Source organism: Lissotriton vulgaris, unplaced genomic scaffold, assembly GCF_964263255.1.
Source record: "Lissotriton vulgaris unplaced genomic scaffold, aLisVul1.2 SCAFFOLD_2217, whole genome shotgun sequence".
Classification (NCBI taxonomy): domain Eukaryota; kingdom Metazoa; phylum Chordata; class Amphibia; order Caudata; family Salamandridae; genus Lissotriton; species Lissotriton vulgaris.
In genome coordinates this window covers 203,633-222,518 of record NW_028242215.1, presented here as the reverse complement: position 1 = coordinate 222,518, position 18,886 = coordinate 203,633, and the positions used below count along the sequence as shown (strand labels likewise).

Genomic DNA, 18,886 nt, shown 5'->3' with positions numbered 1-18,886 from the left:
GAGAAAAACACAAACATGCCTGATGAACCATTTTCTCAGACTCAGAGAATCCCATCTTGAAAGAATGCCGTTATAAACTAACCAATGAGAATTAAAAAAGTGTCCTTACATGTATACCACACCCATCAAAAGGCTCACATTCAATTACCATTTTCACTTTTTCAAAGACTACTGGTGCCTTCCTGGTCTCTGGTGGTGGTTCGGCACTCTGTGAATCCGTTTGCTCTTTCTACGATGGGAGGAGGGAAAAAAGATTTAAAAGAATTAAATCCAGTATGATTTAAAACAATCATTTAAAAAAACAGAGGAAGGAATTAAAGTTCGATGTGAGATTGGAGAGACGTTCATACTGGCCACTGAAACAAGTTCATTAATGAAGGAGAACTTGCGTGTACCAAGTGCACCCGGACCGTCTCCACACTGTTCAGGTCTGACCATTTATACTTGGGGGTGATGGGGAAGGGGATATAAAGGCCTGGGGTGGCAGTTAGTTCAAAAGCGTGGGGATACTGAACAGCCGAAGGAGACTGGGTGGTGAAAGAGTGCAGATAAGCAGAAGAGTGGGTAGACTGAGCAGCAGATAAATAAGGAGGTATTTAGGGTCACGCGAGGTTTGTGAGAAGCAGAGATGGTTGACATTACAAGCACAGAGTGAGGTGAGAAATTGCAGAGGAGCCGCGGATGGAGTTTGAGTAGCTGGAAGAGGTTTATTTTATTAAACCTTTTATCAGTTAAAGAAGACCAAGATACTGGCCTCGGTCACTTTGTAAAGTCAAGTTTATATGAATAGATACCAATCAAAGATCACCTCCATTGCTTTGTAAAACTTGTTTTTACCTCAACAGGATGTTTAATTCTTCCTTACAATCTCTGCAAAACCAGCTCCAGTAAACTTCCAGGGGTGAAGGAGTTCTGAAATTGCCAACAACCACATCCCTCTCAACTCATCTTTAGCCAAAAAAAACAAACAGCAGTCATAGTCCCAAAATAACAATCACAATCGAGTTAATTATTGTTACCCAACTGAACGGTACTCATTTTATCGACCTTGGAAAATGATACAGTGGACCTGCAGGGATTTCAACCTGTGACCACTCAGCCAAACACACGTTCCTTCAGGGGATGAGTTAGATTCCGTGCCACCAGACCAACTCAAACATGCCCATACTGTCTTTTTAATGGGGTCACCGTTCCGATGTCCATTCTTTCGTCACTCAAATATATTGCCTATCTACGTCATTTAAATATATTGTTTAAGCCTCCAAAGTCTCGATGCGCATTAAACAGGGTCTCTTCAAAGCCACAGTCCAACAAATTCAGCTATATAGCTAACATCAAGCCCACAGGTAAATTGTACTTATCCATTTTAGATGAAATGCCATCCACCAGATCCAGCCCCTCTTCACATAGCTGAAGCTGGTTATCTACTCTTTTCGTCGGAACAAAGCCCATGGCAGATGAGGTAGCTGAGTGACCGAGTATATTATGATGCAGTATTATGATACTTGTGCAATGGAGGTGACAAAGTGCAAAAAAGAGGCTGGATGCTAGTAGTTGGAAGGAGTTTAGAGGGATGTATGGAGGTCAGATGCAGTGTGAAACCAGGACTTTTAGTAAAGCAACCAGAAGACTACAGCTCCAGCAACACTCACCCGATAAGCGTTTATGTCCACACTTCTATCCAGGTATTTCTTCTTCTCATATTTCTCTCGGATGAATGATTCGACTGATCTGAGAGTGCATGTTTAAGGTTAAACCATGACAGACTGGAAGCCATCACAGAATGGAAAACGAAGACAAGAATGGATTCAAACAAGTCAGAAGAACAAACAAAGTTAAAAGCAAGACCTAGAAATATCCAATGTTGAATTACTATATCCTAAGATAACTAATGATGCATACAATTTAACCGAGGTTCACACAAACTAACCATGCAGGAAGATGCGAGGAACAATTGGCTCCCTTCCCAGGCCAAGGCGAATGAACCTGAAGACTGACTGGATATCTCTATAGGAGGGGCCTGATCACAGAAATACATGCAATACTGAATCTTCATGTGTACTTTACACAGTGTGTGAGGTATATATATAGAAAAAAAAAAAGATGCAAAAAAAAGGTAGAAGATGGCAAGAGTGCTTTAAATTTTCTGTGGGGTGCACTGACATTTTGAAGTACTAAGGGGGTAGCAATCCCGAAGGGATCCAGAAATGTACTCATAGGACTGATGTTTTGCAGTTCCCTGATAATCAGGCTAGCAAGGGACACTTTTCACGTCTTTAACTGACTGCCTCAACTTTCATGGTGCTGGGAACACGTGGGTGCTGGTCCTTCATAGGTGCTTCACACACGCAGTGTTCATATAAACTTTGGTGAGGTGTCAGAGCAGGGCTGTGAGGTTCAGCCTTATAAGGTTGTGGGGTTTCCGCAGTCAGAAAGCTTGACTTTCTCCTTACTAGACTTCGCCCTCAATAGAGGGAGTCAACTTAAACCCTTCCTACCTGCTCCCCAGTTTCCTTGTCAAGTGCGAACACTCTTATGAAATCAAAGCATGATACATTCAATTCACTTTATAAAACTACTCCATCTTGGATTACATTTGGCATCCGCATTATTCATGGTTTCCGTTCATTACTCCGCCCCACCATCTTGTCAATTCACAACCACCTCCAAACCAACTTCATTTTATTCTATTACATGCACCAATGTAAAGGTCCCCTGTGAACCTTTGAGGGCACAGACCCATATGCATTTATTAGTAATGACCATAAAGTAAAGAGTTTATGCAACACTATACCCGGTATTTTATTAATTTATGTGGACAGTTTTTTGTAGTCATCTGCAGCTTTAAGCACATAAAGATCACCTCAATTCACATTTTATTTTTTAGCCTCCCACCCCCTCACCCAACAAGTATAACAAAAAAGTAGTTATGAAAGTAACAACTAGGTGGCCTGCGTCCAATATGTCCTCACATTTTAACCAAAGTACTCTACGTGCATTTTCTTTTTTTGTTTCATATATGGACTAAAAAAAAAAGAAATACAAAGTGCTCTGGGCTACTAAATCAGCCTAGCAAGAGGTGGGCGACCTGACAGATGTTTAGAACAGAGATTGCTCTCCCAAATACCAGTGCTCCTTGTCCCAATGTAAACATATTGAACACCTAAAACATAATGTACAAATAGATCAAACAAATCAAAAGGATGCTGGTCCGTCTGTGGTCGCCTGAAGCTCTCCGGCAGATAAGCTTCATATAGTCTGTTGGCTTTTCTGTTGCCCATTTCTTGCATGCACTGATGAAGAGATTTATGTTACTAACACTTGCACATAACGACCTGGATATGTAACTTAAAAGCCCAACTCCCCTGAAGTGTCCCTTTAGATTAGGGTTAACTCTGCTCTCTTCCACAATCAAACATGTTGAAATCCCATGATCAGTCACATTAAATGAACATTTTACACCCACTGTTGAACAAAGCCACTTTTAATGCAGTATATACATTTCAGGCATTCAGTAATATATAATGAAAGATTTGGTTAACCAGGCATAAGAACGTAAATTGTGGTGCGTAACGAAACAAGGAGACAGGAGGTTTGCCCAGACAAGAGTAAGAAACAAGGGGAAAATAGGATTGTGAATCAGGCCGTAAATCTCCACAATCAGCAAGAGACCAACTAAATAATATGTACACAATAAGATCCACGAGTTTAAAAAAGCGTGACAAGGCGTCTATGACCGAAAGTAGTGAGACTGGTTAAACAGTGAAAGCAATTGGTCCCGTGCTCACCGTTATCTGTTCTTGTGTCCACTGGTCGAGATTGACAGACTTCACCCTTGATATGTGGACCCCCAGATTGCGGTGGATTCCAGCACATCGAATGCAGACAAAGACTCCAATGTTCCAAGATGCCCATCTTGGCCCTGAAGAAAAATGCACATAACAAATGAGGACTACATGACACAGATAAGAAATGGCAACAGTAAACAACCAATCAATTTGCATATTTGAAAACACCAATCTGTAAGTCTAGCTGCTAATCAATTTAGGCGGACTGTAAAACTTTGCAGACTACAGAATTCGTTGTTTCAGAATGTATTGTTTCAAGAACTGTTTTACTGATTAACTTGTAAACAATTAGACATCCTGAGGCAAAATGTGCTCCAAGTTATGTTGTGCAAATATAGGCCATTCCAGTGAATGGCAAGTTACTTACCTTCGGTAATGCACTTTCTGGTGGATACAAATTCCACAACTTTTGAATTTCCACAAGCACCAGACTGGATCCGAAAGACAGAACAATAATGCTTCTGCCTTGGAAATGACAAACTGTAGTACATTTATCTTAACCCTGTCCACACCCTCATGAGCTCAAAAATAATTAGTTATACGAGTGTGGAGCTTTCTAGATTAGGACCTTTTTAGATTGGGAAGAAGACAAATCCTGAGAACGGGGAGGAGGGAGTCCCGTAAGGAACCTCTGCTTAGGTAGAGTATCTACCAGAAAGAGCATTACCAAGATTATTTCAACCTCACCTTTAGAACAGACAACAGAGCAGTACCTCCCAAGGTGATGGGTCTGTGGAATAGCTCAGATAAAGTCCTGCAGGACTAAGCGGACAAAATGCCCTTCTCCTTGGATCTGGCTGTCAAGGCAAAAGCACTTCGTGAACGTGTGTACGGACGCACAAGTAGCAACTTCACAAATGCCAAGGACAGGCGCTCCGAGTGCAAGCGCAGTAGTTGCAATCTTGCTCTTTGTGAAATGGGCCCTCAGTCGTTCTGGAAGCTGCTTCTTGGCCAATGCGTAGCAGATGCAGAGGACTATCAACCTCAACAAAGTCCTTTTCTTCAATGCATTCCCCTTCCTTGCCCCATAGAATCCTACAAAGAGCAGAGCATCGACCCGATGTTCTTTGGTGCAATCGATATGGAAACTCAAAAGCTCATTTATGGTCAAGATGGTGCAGTCTCTCCTCCTCTTTCGAGAAATGAGGTGTGGCAAGAACATTGAAAGTGATGAATAGATCAACGTGAAAAGCCGTAATCACTTAACGCAAGAAGGTAGTCTTGGTCCACATTACCACTTTGTCTGGAAAGAAGATAGTAAAAGGTGGCTGCAACCAAGAGAACCTGGAGTCCGCACATATGACGAGCTGAATTCGCGTCAACAAGAAATACAGTCTTCAAAGTCAGAATGAGCAGCTATGTATGGGATTGAATGGTGTGCTCTTGAGGAAAGCATGAACCAAATTAAGATGCTACTGTGGCATCGGAAATGGTTTTGGAGGAAATAAATCACTCAAACCTTTTACAAACCTAATCACAAGTGCTTTAAATAGGGACAGTAAGCCCAATAAACCTAAAGAAGCTGAAAGAGCCAACAGATGACAAACAGTGGCCGAATTAAGTCTTTGCTTGGTCAAAGATACAACAAACAATATGACATGAGATAGTTTTGCCAGCAATGGATCAGTATTGAGAGCTCCACACCAGGCTACCAACTTGTCCCAGTGCTGGGTGTATACAGACTTAGTAGAGGGACACTTCGCATCCAGGATACCATCCACAACCTCGAAAAGAAGATCAAATGTCATCAATGCCTGCTGATCAAGTTTGTGTGCAAGACCCTGCCCTGCCGCTGCAATAGGCCTTCCCTAAGTGATAGCCTGATTAGAGGACAGATTCTAATGCCCAGAAGTTCTGGATACCACACTCCCCTTGCCAAATCCAAAGCCACCAAGATGACTTGGGCCCTGTCATTCAAGATATTCTTCAGAACTCGGGGCAGGAGAGCTAGTAGCAGAAGGGCATACAGAAGTCCCTTTCCGTTCTCTATCCCAAATGTGTCTCAGAGAGAGAGCCTTTTTGGAAACTCCAAAATGCATAGGTTTAGATATTGTGTGTTCTCTTCTGTGGTGAAAAGATCTAGCCAGGGTCCTCATGACTGAATGCATACCCTGTAGCACCTCAGAGTGTTATTATCACTCGTGATCCGCAAGGTACTGTCGGCTGAGCCCGCCAAGTGGCTCACGACCAGGAAATTGCCCCATCACCCCATCCAGCTCCAGAAGGAAAGTATCTCCTGACACAGGAGCCGAGAACCCCACTACACCCTGCTTGTTGTACTACCAGATGGCATGGTGTTCTGTGAGAACCTAAACCAGTCTCCCTTTGATGGATGCAGGAAGTCCTTCTGCGCCAGGTAAATGGGCAATGACCATATTAAGGCAGCACTCTGCCAAAAAAAAAAAAAGATTCCTCTGATCTTTATCTCTCCCAGATAACCTCCCCAACCTAGCACTGATGTCAATGTCAGAGGGGTGGGGGACTGCAAAGTTCACTGTGCATCATGAACTGGACGTTACCTGCTTGATCCCAACCATCACCCTGGAAGGACTGGGGTGTCTGTTATGGGCTGTGGGTACAGCAATTCCTTGATGGGGACAAAACTGATGAGGATACTCTCTCGCTGGGGTAGAAACGATTAAAGAAAGAGTCATAGCAAGTCTTTATTTTAAATATTACAGCAATGAATCACCTTCTTGCCAATCAGGGGCGACCCATCAAACGGCATGTCCATAAAAGAGCCTCGCACATCTCCAGAGTAGCCAGTGAATCACATCCAAGCAGGTCGGCGAAGCACAACACTAGTTTCAACTGCTCTGCCCAAGCAATTAATAGTGGGATAATGTACTTTTGCGGTGTCCTGCCCATTTTGGATGGTTTGAGCCACATTGGCTTAAAATTCTTTGGGATGGCGAGATCGCACCAAGCATGCCCCACAAAACAAGGGTCAGCTGGCACTGACCGATTGGAGGGCATCCACTTCCCAAAGGTCTCATATCATTTTGACTTTATCTGGTGTCGTTCTGGGGAAAAAGTTGGGGTTGAGATAAAGGCATGATTTACCTGAATCAGAATAGACTACGGTTGGTACGGGATTGACAAGATATCTCGGCTAAGGCTAAAATCAAAGGTCTTGGCTAATGCCAGACCTAAAAAGATAAAGTACTTGCGCATAATCATGGTAACTGGGCAGGCTTTTTAGCTCAAGATAATGAAAATATGCATTTACAATTACATAAATATATATAAAAGAGTGAAAAAATGCTTCAATATACAATGTAGGTTATGAGATGCATATTTTACCCCAAAACCCTCCAAAAGGAAAACAGGATTACAATACCATCCATTATAAAGAAATTGACAAGCTGTGGAAAGCAGCAGCTCACGCTACTGCTACATGGCATCTTGCGTACTCTCTGTAGGCAGCAAATCCAAATAGAGGCAATCTTGAACACACACAGCATTATTTGAAAAGGTTTTATCAGATCAATGATGTCGGGGACTAGATCTTGCTGACAAATTTAAAAAAAAAAAACACAAACTGCATGTCCTATTCATGTGTTTCATGTTGCAGACGGACACTGACATTCAAATATTATATTCAGTGATAATTAAGAATGCTGTGATGAACTCAGCTAGTTTGGGAAACAGTGCAGCAGGGGAAGGCCTTGCCAAAAAGAAAAGGGCAAAGTAGGATAGATACAATACACCACTGTCGCACTATGCTATCACGGGGGCAGGCACTCTTTGCTATAGTTCAAAGCACATCCTAGAATTAAAACGTCAACATTAATTTGCAGAGACTTTGAAAAAGATTGTTCTGAAGAAGAAAAAAAAACACAAAGATGTTCTTCACATTCTTTACTATAAATTAGGGGCTATATTGTAATAGGGAAATATATACATATATGCACTTCAAGCACACTCTCCGAACCCCCACGCTCCTTGCTGGCGAACAGAGAGAGACGGACCTGGATATTTTAGGCAGGTAAGATCTTTATTCACTCCCTCTGATTGAAATTGATAGATTTTTTTTCAGATTTTTTTTTCAAGGTACCTTTACTTGCAGTCATTTAGGACCGTGCCTGGGAAGGGTAAAAAAAAAAAAAACATGGCACCTGCAGTTGTGTGTCCACAAATCCACCTAGTGTGTAGTGAATAAATTCCATTAGTGTTGAGATGTTCTAGTGGTTGGCTCCTCTTGAAATTCGGAAGGAGCAATCTAGCTACTCTTCAGTTGTTTCCAATCTGTTCCCGCTCTCTTGGTAAGCAGTTAGTGACTCCCCACTTCTAGAAGACCATAGGAACAACAGAGCCTTTTTAGTTCGAGCCTATGGCAGCGCGCATGCATTGCATTAGGAAAACGACCTCTTGCAGCTGACCAGCACTTTTCACAAGCTTGTGATTGTGGCTGTTTTTCCTGCAATATTTCGATTGGCGTATGCGTGAGTCTTCCTTAAAAGACAGCATGCAATTGGGTAAAGGCGGGCGCAGTCCCGCCTTTCCCAGCCAATGTAACCGCCCACGGGAACGATCTGATTTAAATCATCATGCCCAGGGCTCAAAAATTAAAAACAGATTGCCTGGCGCACCACTCGCTGGCTTATTCTTGTTTGACGGGCTGCTCGCATTGCGATGCTTTCACTTCATAGCCCACAATTAGGTAACGCGGGGAGGGGGGGCAGGAGAGCGACCCCGGTGTCCCGAACCCATCATTACCTACAGCTACCAAGGGCCCTGTGAACATCACGTCAGAGGCTCAGAATCAAGTCACGGGGATCCGTGTGCCTTGCACCAATCAATCAATCAATCAACGACAATTATAGAGCGCACTACCTACCCGTAGGGTCTCAAGGCGCTAGGGGGGGGGGGGGGGGGGAGGCGCTACTGCTCGAACAGCCAGGTCTTGAGCTTCTTCCTGAAGGAGAGGTGGTCTTGGGTCAGGCGCAGGTCGGCCGGGAGGTAGTTCCAGGTCTTGGCGGCCCGGTAGGAGAAGGACCTTCCTCCTGTAGTGGCTCTGCGGATGCGTGGGACGGCGGTGAGGGCGTGGCTGGCAGATCGGAGGTGGCGTTTGGGAGCGTAGAAGTTGATGCGGTTGTTCAGGTAGCTCGGGCCTTGATCGTGGAGAGCTTTGTGTGCGTGGGTAAGGAGGCGGAAGGTGATTCTCTTGTTGACCGGGAGCCAGTGCAGGTCTCTTAGGTGTCCGGAGATGTGGCTGTGTCGTGGGATGTCGAGGACGAGTCTGGCTGAGGCGTTCTGGATGCGCTGGAGTCTCTTCTGGATCTTGGCGGTGGCTCCGGCGTAGAGTGCGTTGCCGTAGTCCAGTCGGCTCGTGACGAGGGCCTGGGTGACGGTCTTCCTGGTCTCTGTGGGGATCCACCAGAAGATCTTCCGAAGCATGCGCAGGATGTTGAAGCACGATGAGGAGACGGCGTTGACTTGCCTGGTCATGGAGAGGGAGGAGTCCAGGATGAAACCCAGGTTGCGTGCGTGGTCCGTCGGTTTGGGTGCGGTGCCCAGGGCGGGGGCCACCAGGAGTCGTCCCAGGCGGAGGGCGAGGAGCCCAGGATGAGGACCTCCGTCTTATCTGAGTTCAGTTTCAGGCGGCTCGTCGTCATCCACTCGGCTACCTCTCTCATCCCTTCGTGCAGGTTGGTTCTGGCGGCGGCGGGGTCGTTGGTCAGGGAGAGGATCAGCTGGGTGTCGTCGGCGTAGGAGATTATGGAACCTATTCTGATGCCGCTTCTGAAGGCATTAGGATTATACTGCATTAATTCCTCGTTCACCATAAACTGCGCTGATTGCAGAGCAGGACGGTGTTCCCTCCAATGGCGTAAATGTGCGGTGTGGTTTAGCTTTTTTTAATAGCTCCGTCATTAAGGTAGTCTGGCCTCCAGGCACCCAGCTCACAAAATCAGTTTACAAAAGATAAGCACCTTTAGAAAGATGTATTATTTAGTTAGCAGCCACACAGAAGGCAGAGCGTGGCCCTGGAATCAGAAGGTGGAATGCCGGCAGTGACCCTTGTTTGTCTGCGGTCCAAAATTATTGAAAGCGCAGAGAACGGTCATTAAACCGACTGGCAGAGACGGTGTTTACCTATGTGAGGTTGGGGTCTGGGCCTTTATATACTGTTATTGACTGCACACTTTGGGTATTGACAGCTGTTATAACCCTGTCCCCTTATTATATATCCGCTGTTAGACCGACATGTCCCTTTCCATCGTCGTCGCCGCCGCTGTTTAATAAAGATCACATGAATAGAAACATGGTGGTGTAAGAGAGTTTAATTTGTGGCCCTGGGCTAGAATCTTGATGACATCGGTTTAATCCGTTAATTGATTCCAGAGACCTTCCCGGAAAAAAAGCTATGTAGAGACCGAACTAAGAGAAATCTGCAATGATGTACTGGTAAGATGAATTGATTTTTTATTTTCTTTGCAGGTTGTGTTTGTTTTATTTCCCAAATGTTTTGTATGTGTTTTGTCTTCGTTGCATGTTATGCGGAAATGTTGCTTCTCTGGGTGTCTTGTGTAATGCTGCTGTCTTGGTTAAAAGTTGGTGCATTAGGTTTTTAATACATTTTGTTATTGGGAAAGGAATATTTAAACGTCTCGTAATCTTTTACGATACGGGGTTCTAGAGGCACTTTTTTCTAGGAAACTGTCTGTCAATGTAATGTGTCGGAAATAGTGTAGACAAAATGCTATATGAATTGTTAACAAGTTTGTATAGCGCTTTACTCTAGTGTAAGCTTTCCGATGTTTCCCTCCCCAGCTTAGCCCGTGTCCTAATTTAACAAGTTTTGCGTTTAAAGGTAGAATCGTCCCATTCCACTGTGGTTCGCGCAACAGTCCACAGACGCACGGTTCCCTCCCCTAAAACCAAAACGGCACGTTGTAAAGGATAAGTGAATTTTGGCGGATGTATTATAACCCATGCGCAGAAATATTTATTTTATTTCTCCTGCATTTTTATACAGCGTGGATTTGCCCCAGTACGCTTTATAAGAGAGCAAGAAATAAGTTCTGGTTATCAAACATTAAACAACCTAATAGGAACCAGAAAACAAGGAACTAATTCTTCATATCAGCGAGGATGTTTGCAGCAAGTAAACACTATGCACAACCGACACCAACTGGAAATTTCATTGCAGGTTTAAGTGGCATCTACTGTCGAGAAAGTGACAACGCGTCAACAATCTTGTAAATATGTGTCTTTGAATGCACATGTCAACTGACCTTATTTAAATGGCAGTGTATCTAGCCTGTAAAATGTTTTCCAACTTTTTTCACTATCCCTAATAAAACAGAGTGGTGGCTGAGTAAATTATAAGCACCCCCATCCGTTTATTAATGGACCCACATGTGCTCGAGCAGTGTTCCTAGTCATGTGTGCTGCCAGCCCTGTGCTCTGTTGTTCCTGCGCTCGTCGGGACAAAGGCTTGCGTTTCTCCCCTTTTAAATTGGGTTTCTTGTAATATCACCTGCACCCTCGTTCCATTCAAGAACTCCTTGCATCATTTGCTGCTTTTTCGTGGCACTTAACCCATTGAAATTCCATGTAATCCTCTTTATTAAGACATCATTAATTTGATACTTAATCTGGTTTCAAGTGCAGTTCTTCTATCACTGCTATGTTCTAAGGAGGAATATTGATAGGGGGGTTGACCCAATTAAAGTTACGGGGACCTGGGTTGGTAAGCGAATAAAGAGAAGGGGTCCCAGTAATAAGGAGACATTAACTAAAGAAATGAAAATAATCAAACCAACAAAACTTCAGTCGTTGTTTAATTGCAACTGCGAGAAGAGACCAGAGCCGGATTAACTCCGTGACCGACACAGCTCTTGACCCACCTCTGCCTGATCGCCACTGAACACGATCTCCGCCGGACGTGTCCTGGCTACGGCGTGCAGATTATATATTATCGATGGTACAATGGACCCCCCCTGAATTCGTGGAATCATATGAACAGCGTCTGGGTTACATCATGATCCTTCCTTGTAATTGACTTCAAACCCACGTACAACCGGGTCCTGTCTATACCACGTTTGTGGTTACGTGTCCCCCATACTCCAGTCCTGATGAAGACCCCACAGCAAGATTATACTAATATCTGCGCGTACGAGGGTCGAAACGTCGACATCTGATTGCCTTTCACTGTCAACTCCACACCCCATTGGTTTCATTCATTGAACATTTGGAGTATGATTTACGTCTAAAAATAATACACATGAACCTGTCGGTCCTGTTTTTGGTACAGAGTTTGTAACTTTGTGAAACAAGTTTCAATTGCTGATTTTACCGTCACTTAAGAATCTTCTTTCTTTTCTTCACCAACTCCCATCACTATCACATTACCCTCCCCGCTTCTACCTTTGGGGCACCGTAATTAACCATTGATTGATTATTGTGTAAATTATGCATATTCACTATATCATCCCATTGTGAATTAAACAATGTGGACTGAAGTTTTGTTGGTTTGATTATTTTCATTTCTTTAGTTAATGTCTCCTTATTACTGGGACCCCTTCTCTTTATTCATGTTCTAAGGAGGCGCAGCTAATTGAGGATTTTTTTTGTTACCATAATGCTCCAACACCCTCGTACAACCACCCGCTGCAAACCCTCCCAGCTAATCTTGGCATGTCTTTCTGCCTTTTTAGGGTCCCCCCCCACCCCAAGGAGAGAAATATATGTGCCTGCCAGTCACAAAGTAATCCATCACCCTCCCTGAATGAAGAAAACTGAAAAAGTAAAGACCCAAATAAGCACCCTTTCTCTAGCTAGCTATTCCGAAGCAACACCCATGTTTTTCCCCCTACTTTTCATTGTCTAGCCTATTAGCTTTTGGAGGTTCCTGACTGCTTAACATTCTTGATCAGTTCATCAGCCTCATCCCCTCCCCTGAGGTTATGCATCTCATTCTGCCACATGGCTCTCAGCTTGGCCGGGAATTTAAACTGGACCGAAACTCCTAGACCCTTTAGCTCCTCCATTTACTTACCCAGCTCACGCTGCTTCTGGGCAGTAATCCATCCAACATCAGACCTGATCGGATACAGGAAGTTCTCGCATAACAGGAAATTGGCCTTTAGGGCGCATGAAAGATCTGCTCCTTTAATGCATAGGTCTGGAAATTCACCAAGATCTTTTTCGGTGTTTTTCAATTGGGATTCTGCCTAAACTGTATTCCCATTTATCCTCTGGGTGTTGTCGATCCCCAGATTAGGGTCTGGCCTATTGAAAAAAAACACCTTCAGGATTTTTATGATAAAAGCTTTTAAATCAGGCCCTTACACCCCCTTTGGGAAATTCAAGATTCTTACTTTGTTCTTTCTAGAGTGCAATTCTAACCTCTCTCTCAGCTGCTTGTTTTGCAAAGGCTTTGACCTCCTGTGCATTCTCAGAGACCTCCAGTCATACTTGGGCCATTCACTACTAAAGCATCAGTAGGCTGAGTCAGTTTGTATAGTTTATCTTCTAGTGTATGACCGACACCTTTTATCTCTTTGTGGTTACGTTCCAAGATCTCAAGTCTTTGCATGATATTTTCTTAAGTGACGAAAGAAAATATGCTACAGAGGAGCTATCAGTACTCTGAGACCTTGTACCCTGAATAGTTCCAGAGGTACACCCTGTGGTAAACAGTCTGGTGGGGTCAACATAAGACTGCTAATTACATCCCACTCCATGTGAAGGTGCGAGATTCAACAGCATTTGATACCATTTTTATAAAATTTCCACTGGTGCTAGAAGGGAAGGCCCTCTCTCGGTTGATGCCCCTGATGGATCACATGCTCATCTGAGCTCAATCTCTGGGGGGGTGGTCCCTGGCCACCTTACTCTGCTTCTTCATGATTTTAAACAAGCATTTGCAATGAAATAGGGCTCGCATTTACGCTAGTTTAAGCCCTAATAAGTGTTTAGCCTTGCAACAGTTGACGTTGTTGCTCCAAGGATGTTGTGCTGGATAACTAAACACTTATAAGTTCCCAAAGGCGAGACCTGTTAGCTATGCCAATTCTTGTTTGCTGATATTACCAACCTATGGAATGCTCTACTAAAGCCTTATAATTCCATTCATGCGCTTGGCTTTTAAAAAAAGCTTGAGTCCATGAGGATGATTTGCGCACTCAAGACGGAAAAGAGACCCCACCGACCACTACAGTGAGCACTGAGAAACAGAATGCAGTGGCAGAAGACTAGCAGAGACAACCTTCTAGCTATGGTGTCAAATACGGACTACAGTACTGTAAGAAACATACGGTTCACAAACAACATTTTGAATACATGAAACATTGTTTCATAGATATAAAATCTCATATGGCTCATTGGGAGAGATGCAGATTACAGTTTCTAGGAAATGAAAGCTGGGTTAGGTTGATGAAATGAACCAGGATGTGGAGAAGTAGAATACATTATAACGAGCAGATATGGATGGTAAAAAGCAAACATCAAACATACATTTAAAAAAAAAAAAAATAGGCAGGAGTGCCCCAGCAATGAGATTTCAATTTTTTTGTAAAACATCTGGAAAAACAAATAAAAACGAATAAAAGTTTTTTATTTTTTTACAAAAAAGCAAAATTGATGTATAACATTTCAAACCAGTTAGGAAATTAGAATATATTTTCATAAATACAAAATTCATAACTCGGTTATTGGATCTATGTCATTTTGGTGTTGGTTTGAAGTTTAAATATAAAAATAATGCTATAAAGCGCCAACCGCGGATATCTGGCTGTGCTTGACCAGTACCTAGAATAAAGTTAAGGATGATCGTGTTGAGAGCATGTTTCGGATGCAGAAACCCGGTTCAACCTGGTCAAAAGTTTTATCTTCAGACTTCATCTCTGAAAAGGAAGCAAACATCCTCAGTGAGGTATGGCAGCACGCTGTAACTTAAGAGAGCTCCACAATGTTGGCTAGCCGCTGGAACGAGGGCCTGTTGAAACTGTAAACCTTTCACGAAAAAGCTCTGAGCCGGAAAAATCTGAATTTGGACGGATACCTTTTGCACCTTCGTCTGATGAAGATTTTTACCTTCGGACTCAGTCTCTTTTGCTCAAGCTCCGATTCTTCCAATGGTGTAAGGCTGTAGGTTGTAGCCAAAGCGCACTCCACAAGGCTGGATAACTTATCGGAGTTGTCCCACTTAAAACAGATATGCTGCTACAGAAAAGCTCAGAGCAGGAGCAACCTGAATCTTTGGCTCATGCAGAACGCACATTTACTGGACTAGCTTTGAGGGTTTGTCCTTGTCTTTTGGAAGTTCTTGAAGCCAAAATGTTTCTAAGTCCCAGGTTTCGGGAGAGGCTAGGAGGAAAACACTTTGAAAGCAGTCAAAGGTTCAGGACAGCACACTGGGGTCCAGACTCACTCCGAAAGAGGTTAGTAGGAGGGTCCAAGGCAAGTACAGCTGTAACTGGACAGATTGGCGGTTTCAGAAAAGAGACTCTTGTAGCTTGTTGCATCCTGCTAGGTGGGACAGGAGATCAGCATTAGGACCCTTGCAACCCCCTTTGTTCTCTGCTCAGGTTACAGACAGCAGGTCCAGTCCTCTACTGTTCTTCCACAGGCCCAGATAAAAGGGTATTGGGGTTGCATCACCATTCTGTGGGTGGGAGTGGCACCTGGATTTTCTCTAACCAATGGGGCTGGTTAGAGAAAAGCCAGACTTTCCAGTGTGACATACTGCAAACAATCTCACAGAACCCCTTTACATAAAACCAAGGTCGCAGAACCCTTCTTTCTCTGTGCAGAGCTCAGGTGCTCAACCTAGAGGTGCGGCCAGGGAAACGAGTAACCCCTCCTCTGTGATCACTCTAGACAAGTTCTAAGGGCAGCTCCTATCCCACAGGGATTGGTGCCTGCCTGAATGTGTGAATTAGCGTTTGGAGCTATTCCACTGTAAGGGCGTGTACAACCTTAAACTTCTACATTACCTACTTTTAAATACTTTGCACCCTGTCTTATGAATAATAGAATCAATAGAAGTTTTGTTTTTGATGTGTAGACTTCCAGGCCTCTCGACCTGTAGAAAGCATCTAAGCGATCTAGCAACAGTTGGAGACCACTGGGGTCTTTGAGACCAACAGTGTCTCATCTGTAAATAGTAGAGTTGTTACTTTGACGCTCCCCATAGAAGGGGCATCGGCTGCAACTTAACCACTCCAGATAGATAGTTAACCACTCCATTAATGAAGAGGGCGAACAGGACAGGAGTAGGCACAAAGCCCTGTCTAACCCCTTTATCGACTCAAATTGGATCGGTCAGCTGCCCTTGTTCACCCTAGCGGATCTTGCAAAATTGTCATTGTGAAGGCAAATAACCAACGCGAGGAGCCATGATGGAAGGCCCAGTTCCTGCAACACTTGCCATAACTTGTATCTGGGGATAATATCAAAGGCGGACTTCAAGTCGACAAATGCTATATAGATACTGCCCTTCTCAATTGTGACTGTTTTCCATGCCAGTAGTGAAAATCGGAAAACATGATCGATGGTGCCGACTTTCTTTCTGAATCCAGCTAGGAAGTGGGATAAGATGTTAGTCTCCTCCATCCAATCCGTGATCTTCGTGAAAAGTGCACAGTAGAAAACCTTTTGAGCACCAGCGATCAGGCTGATGGGCCTGTAGTTAGATGGTAATGAACGCTCACCCTTTTTAAATACCAGGATGATCTTGGCTACCTTCCACAAAGGTGGTATTGCAGCCCCAGCGGCAATTCCGTTGGCAAGTGCCCATATATACTTGGACCAATTATCAGTGTTGTGAAGGAAAAGGTCACCAGGAATGCCATCAGGCCCCGAAGCCTTATTCCGGACTACTGATTTCATACTTCGTGTGATTTCCGCCAAAGTAAAATGTTCAGGAATCAGAGTGAAGGTAAAAATGGCAGACAGGCCCTCGCTATCAAAGGCTCCTGATTTGGTATAGACTGCAGAGAAATGTTTGTGCCAGGTGAAAATTGAGATATTATTTGTGAGGAGTCTTGGTCTATTAATATCACCCATGGTCCCCAAAAGCCAAAATTGTTGTGAATCCTTATTTGGCAAGCATCCTTAATCTGGAGCCATCTGTTTTCCTCCCAGTCTTTTTTGCCTTTGGCCTGAGCTTTCTTATAGGATCTCCTTGCTTCTTTCAAGTCTGTTGCATTGTTTCCTCGAATGGCCGTAGCCAATTGTAATCTTGTTGTTCTACGTTTTGGTTCAGCCAAGAGGAATGGGGTCTAACTGGTTTCTCTCGGGCCTAAGAGATGCTGACAAATTATGCTAGTCAGTTAAAAAAAAATGGGTGTGGCATAGCGTGATTTTTGAGAGCCAGTCATGCTGCTCAAGTAGGCTAAGTAGCTCACTAGTGCTCTCTAGCAATATGACCTTCATGGCTTCTAGTTTTGGTATGTCGGTGGCTACACGTACCCACTTAAGTCGCCTATTATTGTTTGTGGGGTATACCTTCTTGGTGCAAAGTCTTTTGTATGGTTGGCCAAAATGTTTGTCGCACAGAGTTGACTTGTCAAGTTCGAGAGGGTTGTGGTTCCTATCTATAGTTGACCCGACTACCATGTCCAGCACCCCATTCCACAATCTCATGTTGATGTTGGTCCCATCCTATCGGACATAGTCCGGCCATTTGCGGCCTTGAGCCCGTAAAGTGTTGCTGATAATAGTAGCACTGTACAGGTCAATATTTTGATGGGTAGGAGATGTAATGAAGGAATATGCCACATACCGTCCACCTTGTTACTGTCAGTTACATCTTGGAGGTCCAGGGGTTCAAAGGTAGTGTTGAAGTCCCAGGTCATCCTGATTTACTGGCGACTGCTGGGCGGCAATAAGTGATATTAGGGAATAACGACTGGGGTCATGGACCAAGTTGCCTGTAAAAGACAAATATCAAATTGCTCTATGTACTGGGTCCAATGGGTGAGTGCCAACGTGGGCCTCACTCCAGCAACATTCCAAGATAGTATACGAAATTTGGGGGTGTGCCTCCTGGAACTAAATAGGTTGTTAAAATCTCATTTGTGTGTGAGCTGCTTGCTGCCCTACGATTGAATCTGTATGAATTTGAGCCCCCTCCCTGGGGATAATGCTGCTATGCTGTTGTAAAGCAGGCAATCCTGTATTACGGGGTTTTGGAAGAGGTAGTGTTGGGTCATTGTAATGCCACAGTTTAGTCCCTAGATGCCTAGTCATTCTTGTGGAGGGGATTGACGAATAAACACTACTAGTGTGGCTTGACAGTCAGTCGTTGATAGCTAAGGTTGAGTCTGAACCAGAGGGGATGCCTTGGCTGGTTGGTCCTAGCTGCTGTAGGGCGTTGAAAGGGGTGTATTTTATTCTAATGCTCGTTTGGGTGGGCGGACATGATCTTGCCTCTAGGGCTAGAAGATTGTGGACTAGGTTGGCATCCTTAAAATGTAATTCTATAGAATCATTTGGGGAGGAGTGATGTGAAAGCCTCTTTGCCCATAACATGCCCTTTCTAATGATAGATCTGCACCCCCTCATCTTTTAAATCCAATGTATAGATTTGTTTACTCCCAAAGCATGAGGACAACAAATCCTTGGTAAAGAAAGTTTTCATATAAATAGACCTTACGCAGCTTTGGACATGTTCGTTCCTGCAGCTAGTTTGGCAACCAATAACTACTAGTGTGCAAACTCTACTATGTGTCATCTCAAATCTACTCTTGTCAATGGATATTTTGGGGGGGGAATGTGGGAATAAACATTAGAGGGACTATATTAGTCAATATGAATGGTGGTTCCTGCGTTGGTCCCTTTGTATGCACTGATTGGCGTACTTCAGAGGTGCCTCCTGCAGAGAAGCCTCTATCAATCAGGAGTTTGACTTGGTCATGGAGTGCTAAAAGGAATGTTTTTTGGGAAGTTACTTCTACCCTCAATTCCGAGATAACCCCGGCGGTATCCTCAGACTGCGCGGTTGGCACCCCATGGAGGCTCCCAGGCATTAGAGGCTTTATCAATTAGTTCCATTATGGCCCATGGCCATGGAACTTCTAGCT

General features: G+C 44.0%; 1 protein-coding gene across 2 annotated transcripts in view; it reads right to left on the bottom strand.

Annotated features, from left to right (window-relative positions):
• The window catches only part of SMAP2 (small ArfGAP2), a 179,399-nt gene that overhangs the window by 85,969 nt on the left and 74,544 nt on the right, over positions 1 to 18,886 (bottom strand). Inside the window, exons 2-5 of one of the 2 annotated variants that reach the window (XM_086948280.1) lie at positions 3,789 to 3,922; positions 3,208 to 3,293; positions 1,653 to 1,731; positions 149 to 229 (exon numbers count right to left, since the gene is read on the bottom strand). In XM_086948280.1, coding sequence (XP_086804406.1) covers positions 149 to 229; positions 1,653 to 1,731; positions 3,208 to 3,293; positions 3,789 to 3,922 — 380 coding nt within the window. Of the gene's footprint in view, positions 1 to 109; positions 230 to 1,652; positions 1,732 to 3,207; positions 3,294 to 3,788; positions 3,923 to 18,886 lie in introns of both variants that reach the window. The other variant, XM_086948279.1, reaches the window with a different exon arrangement.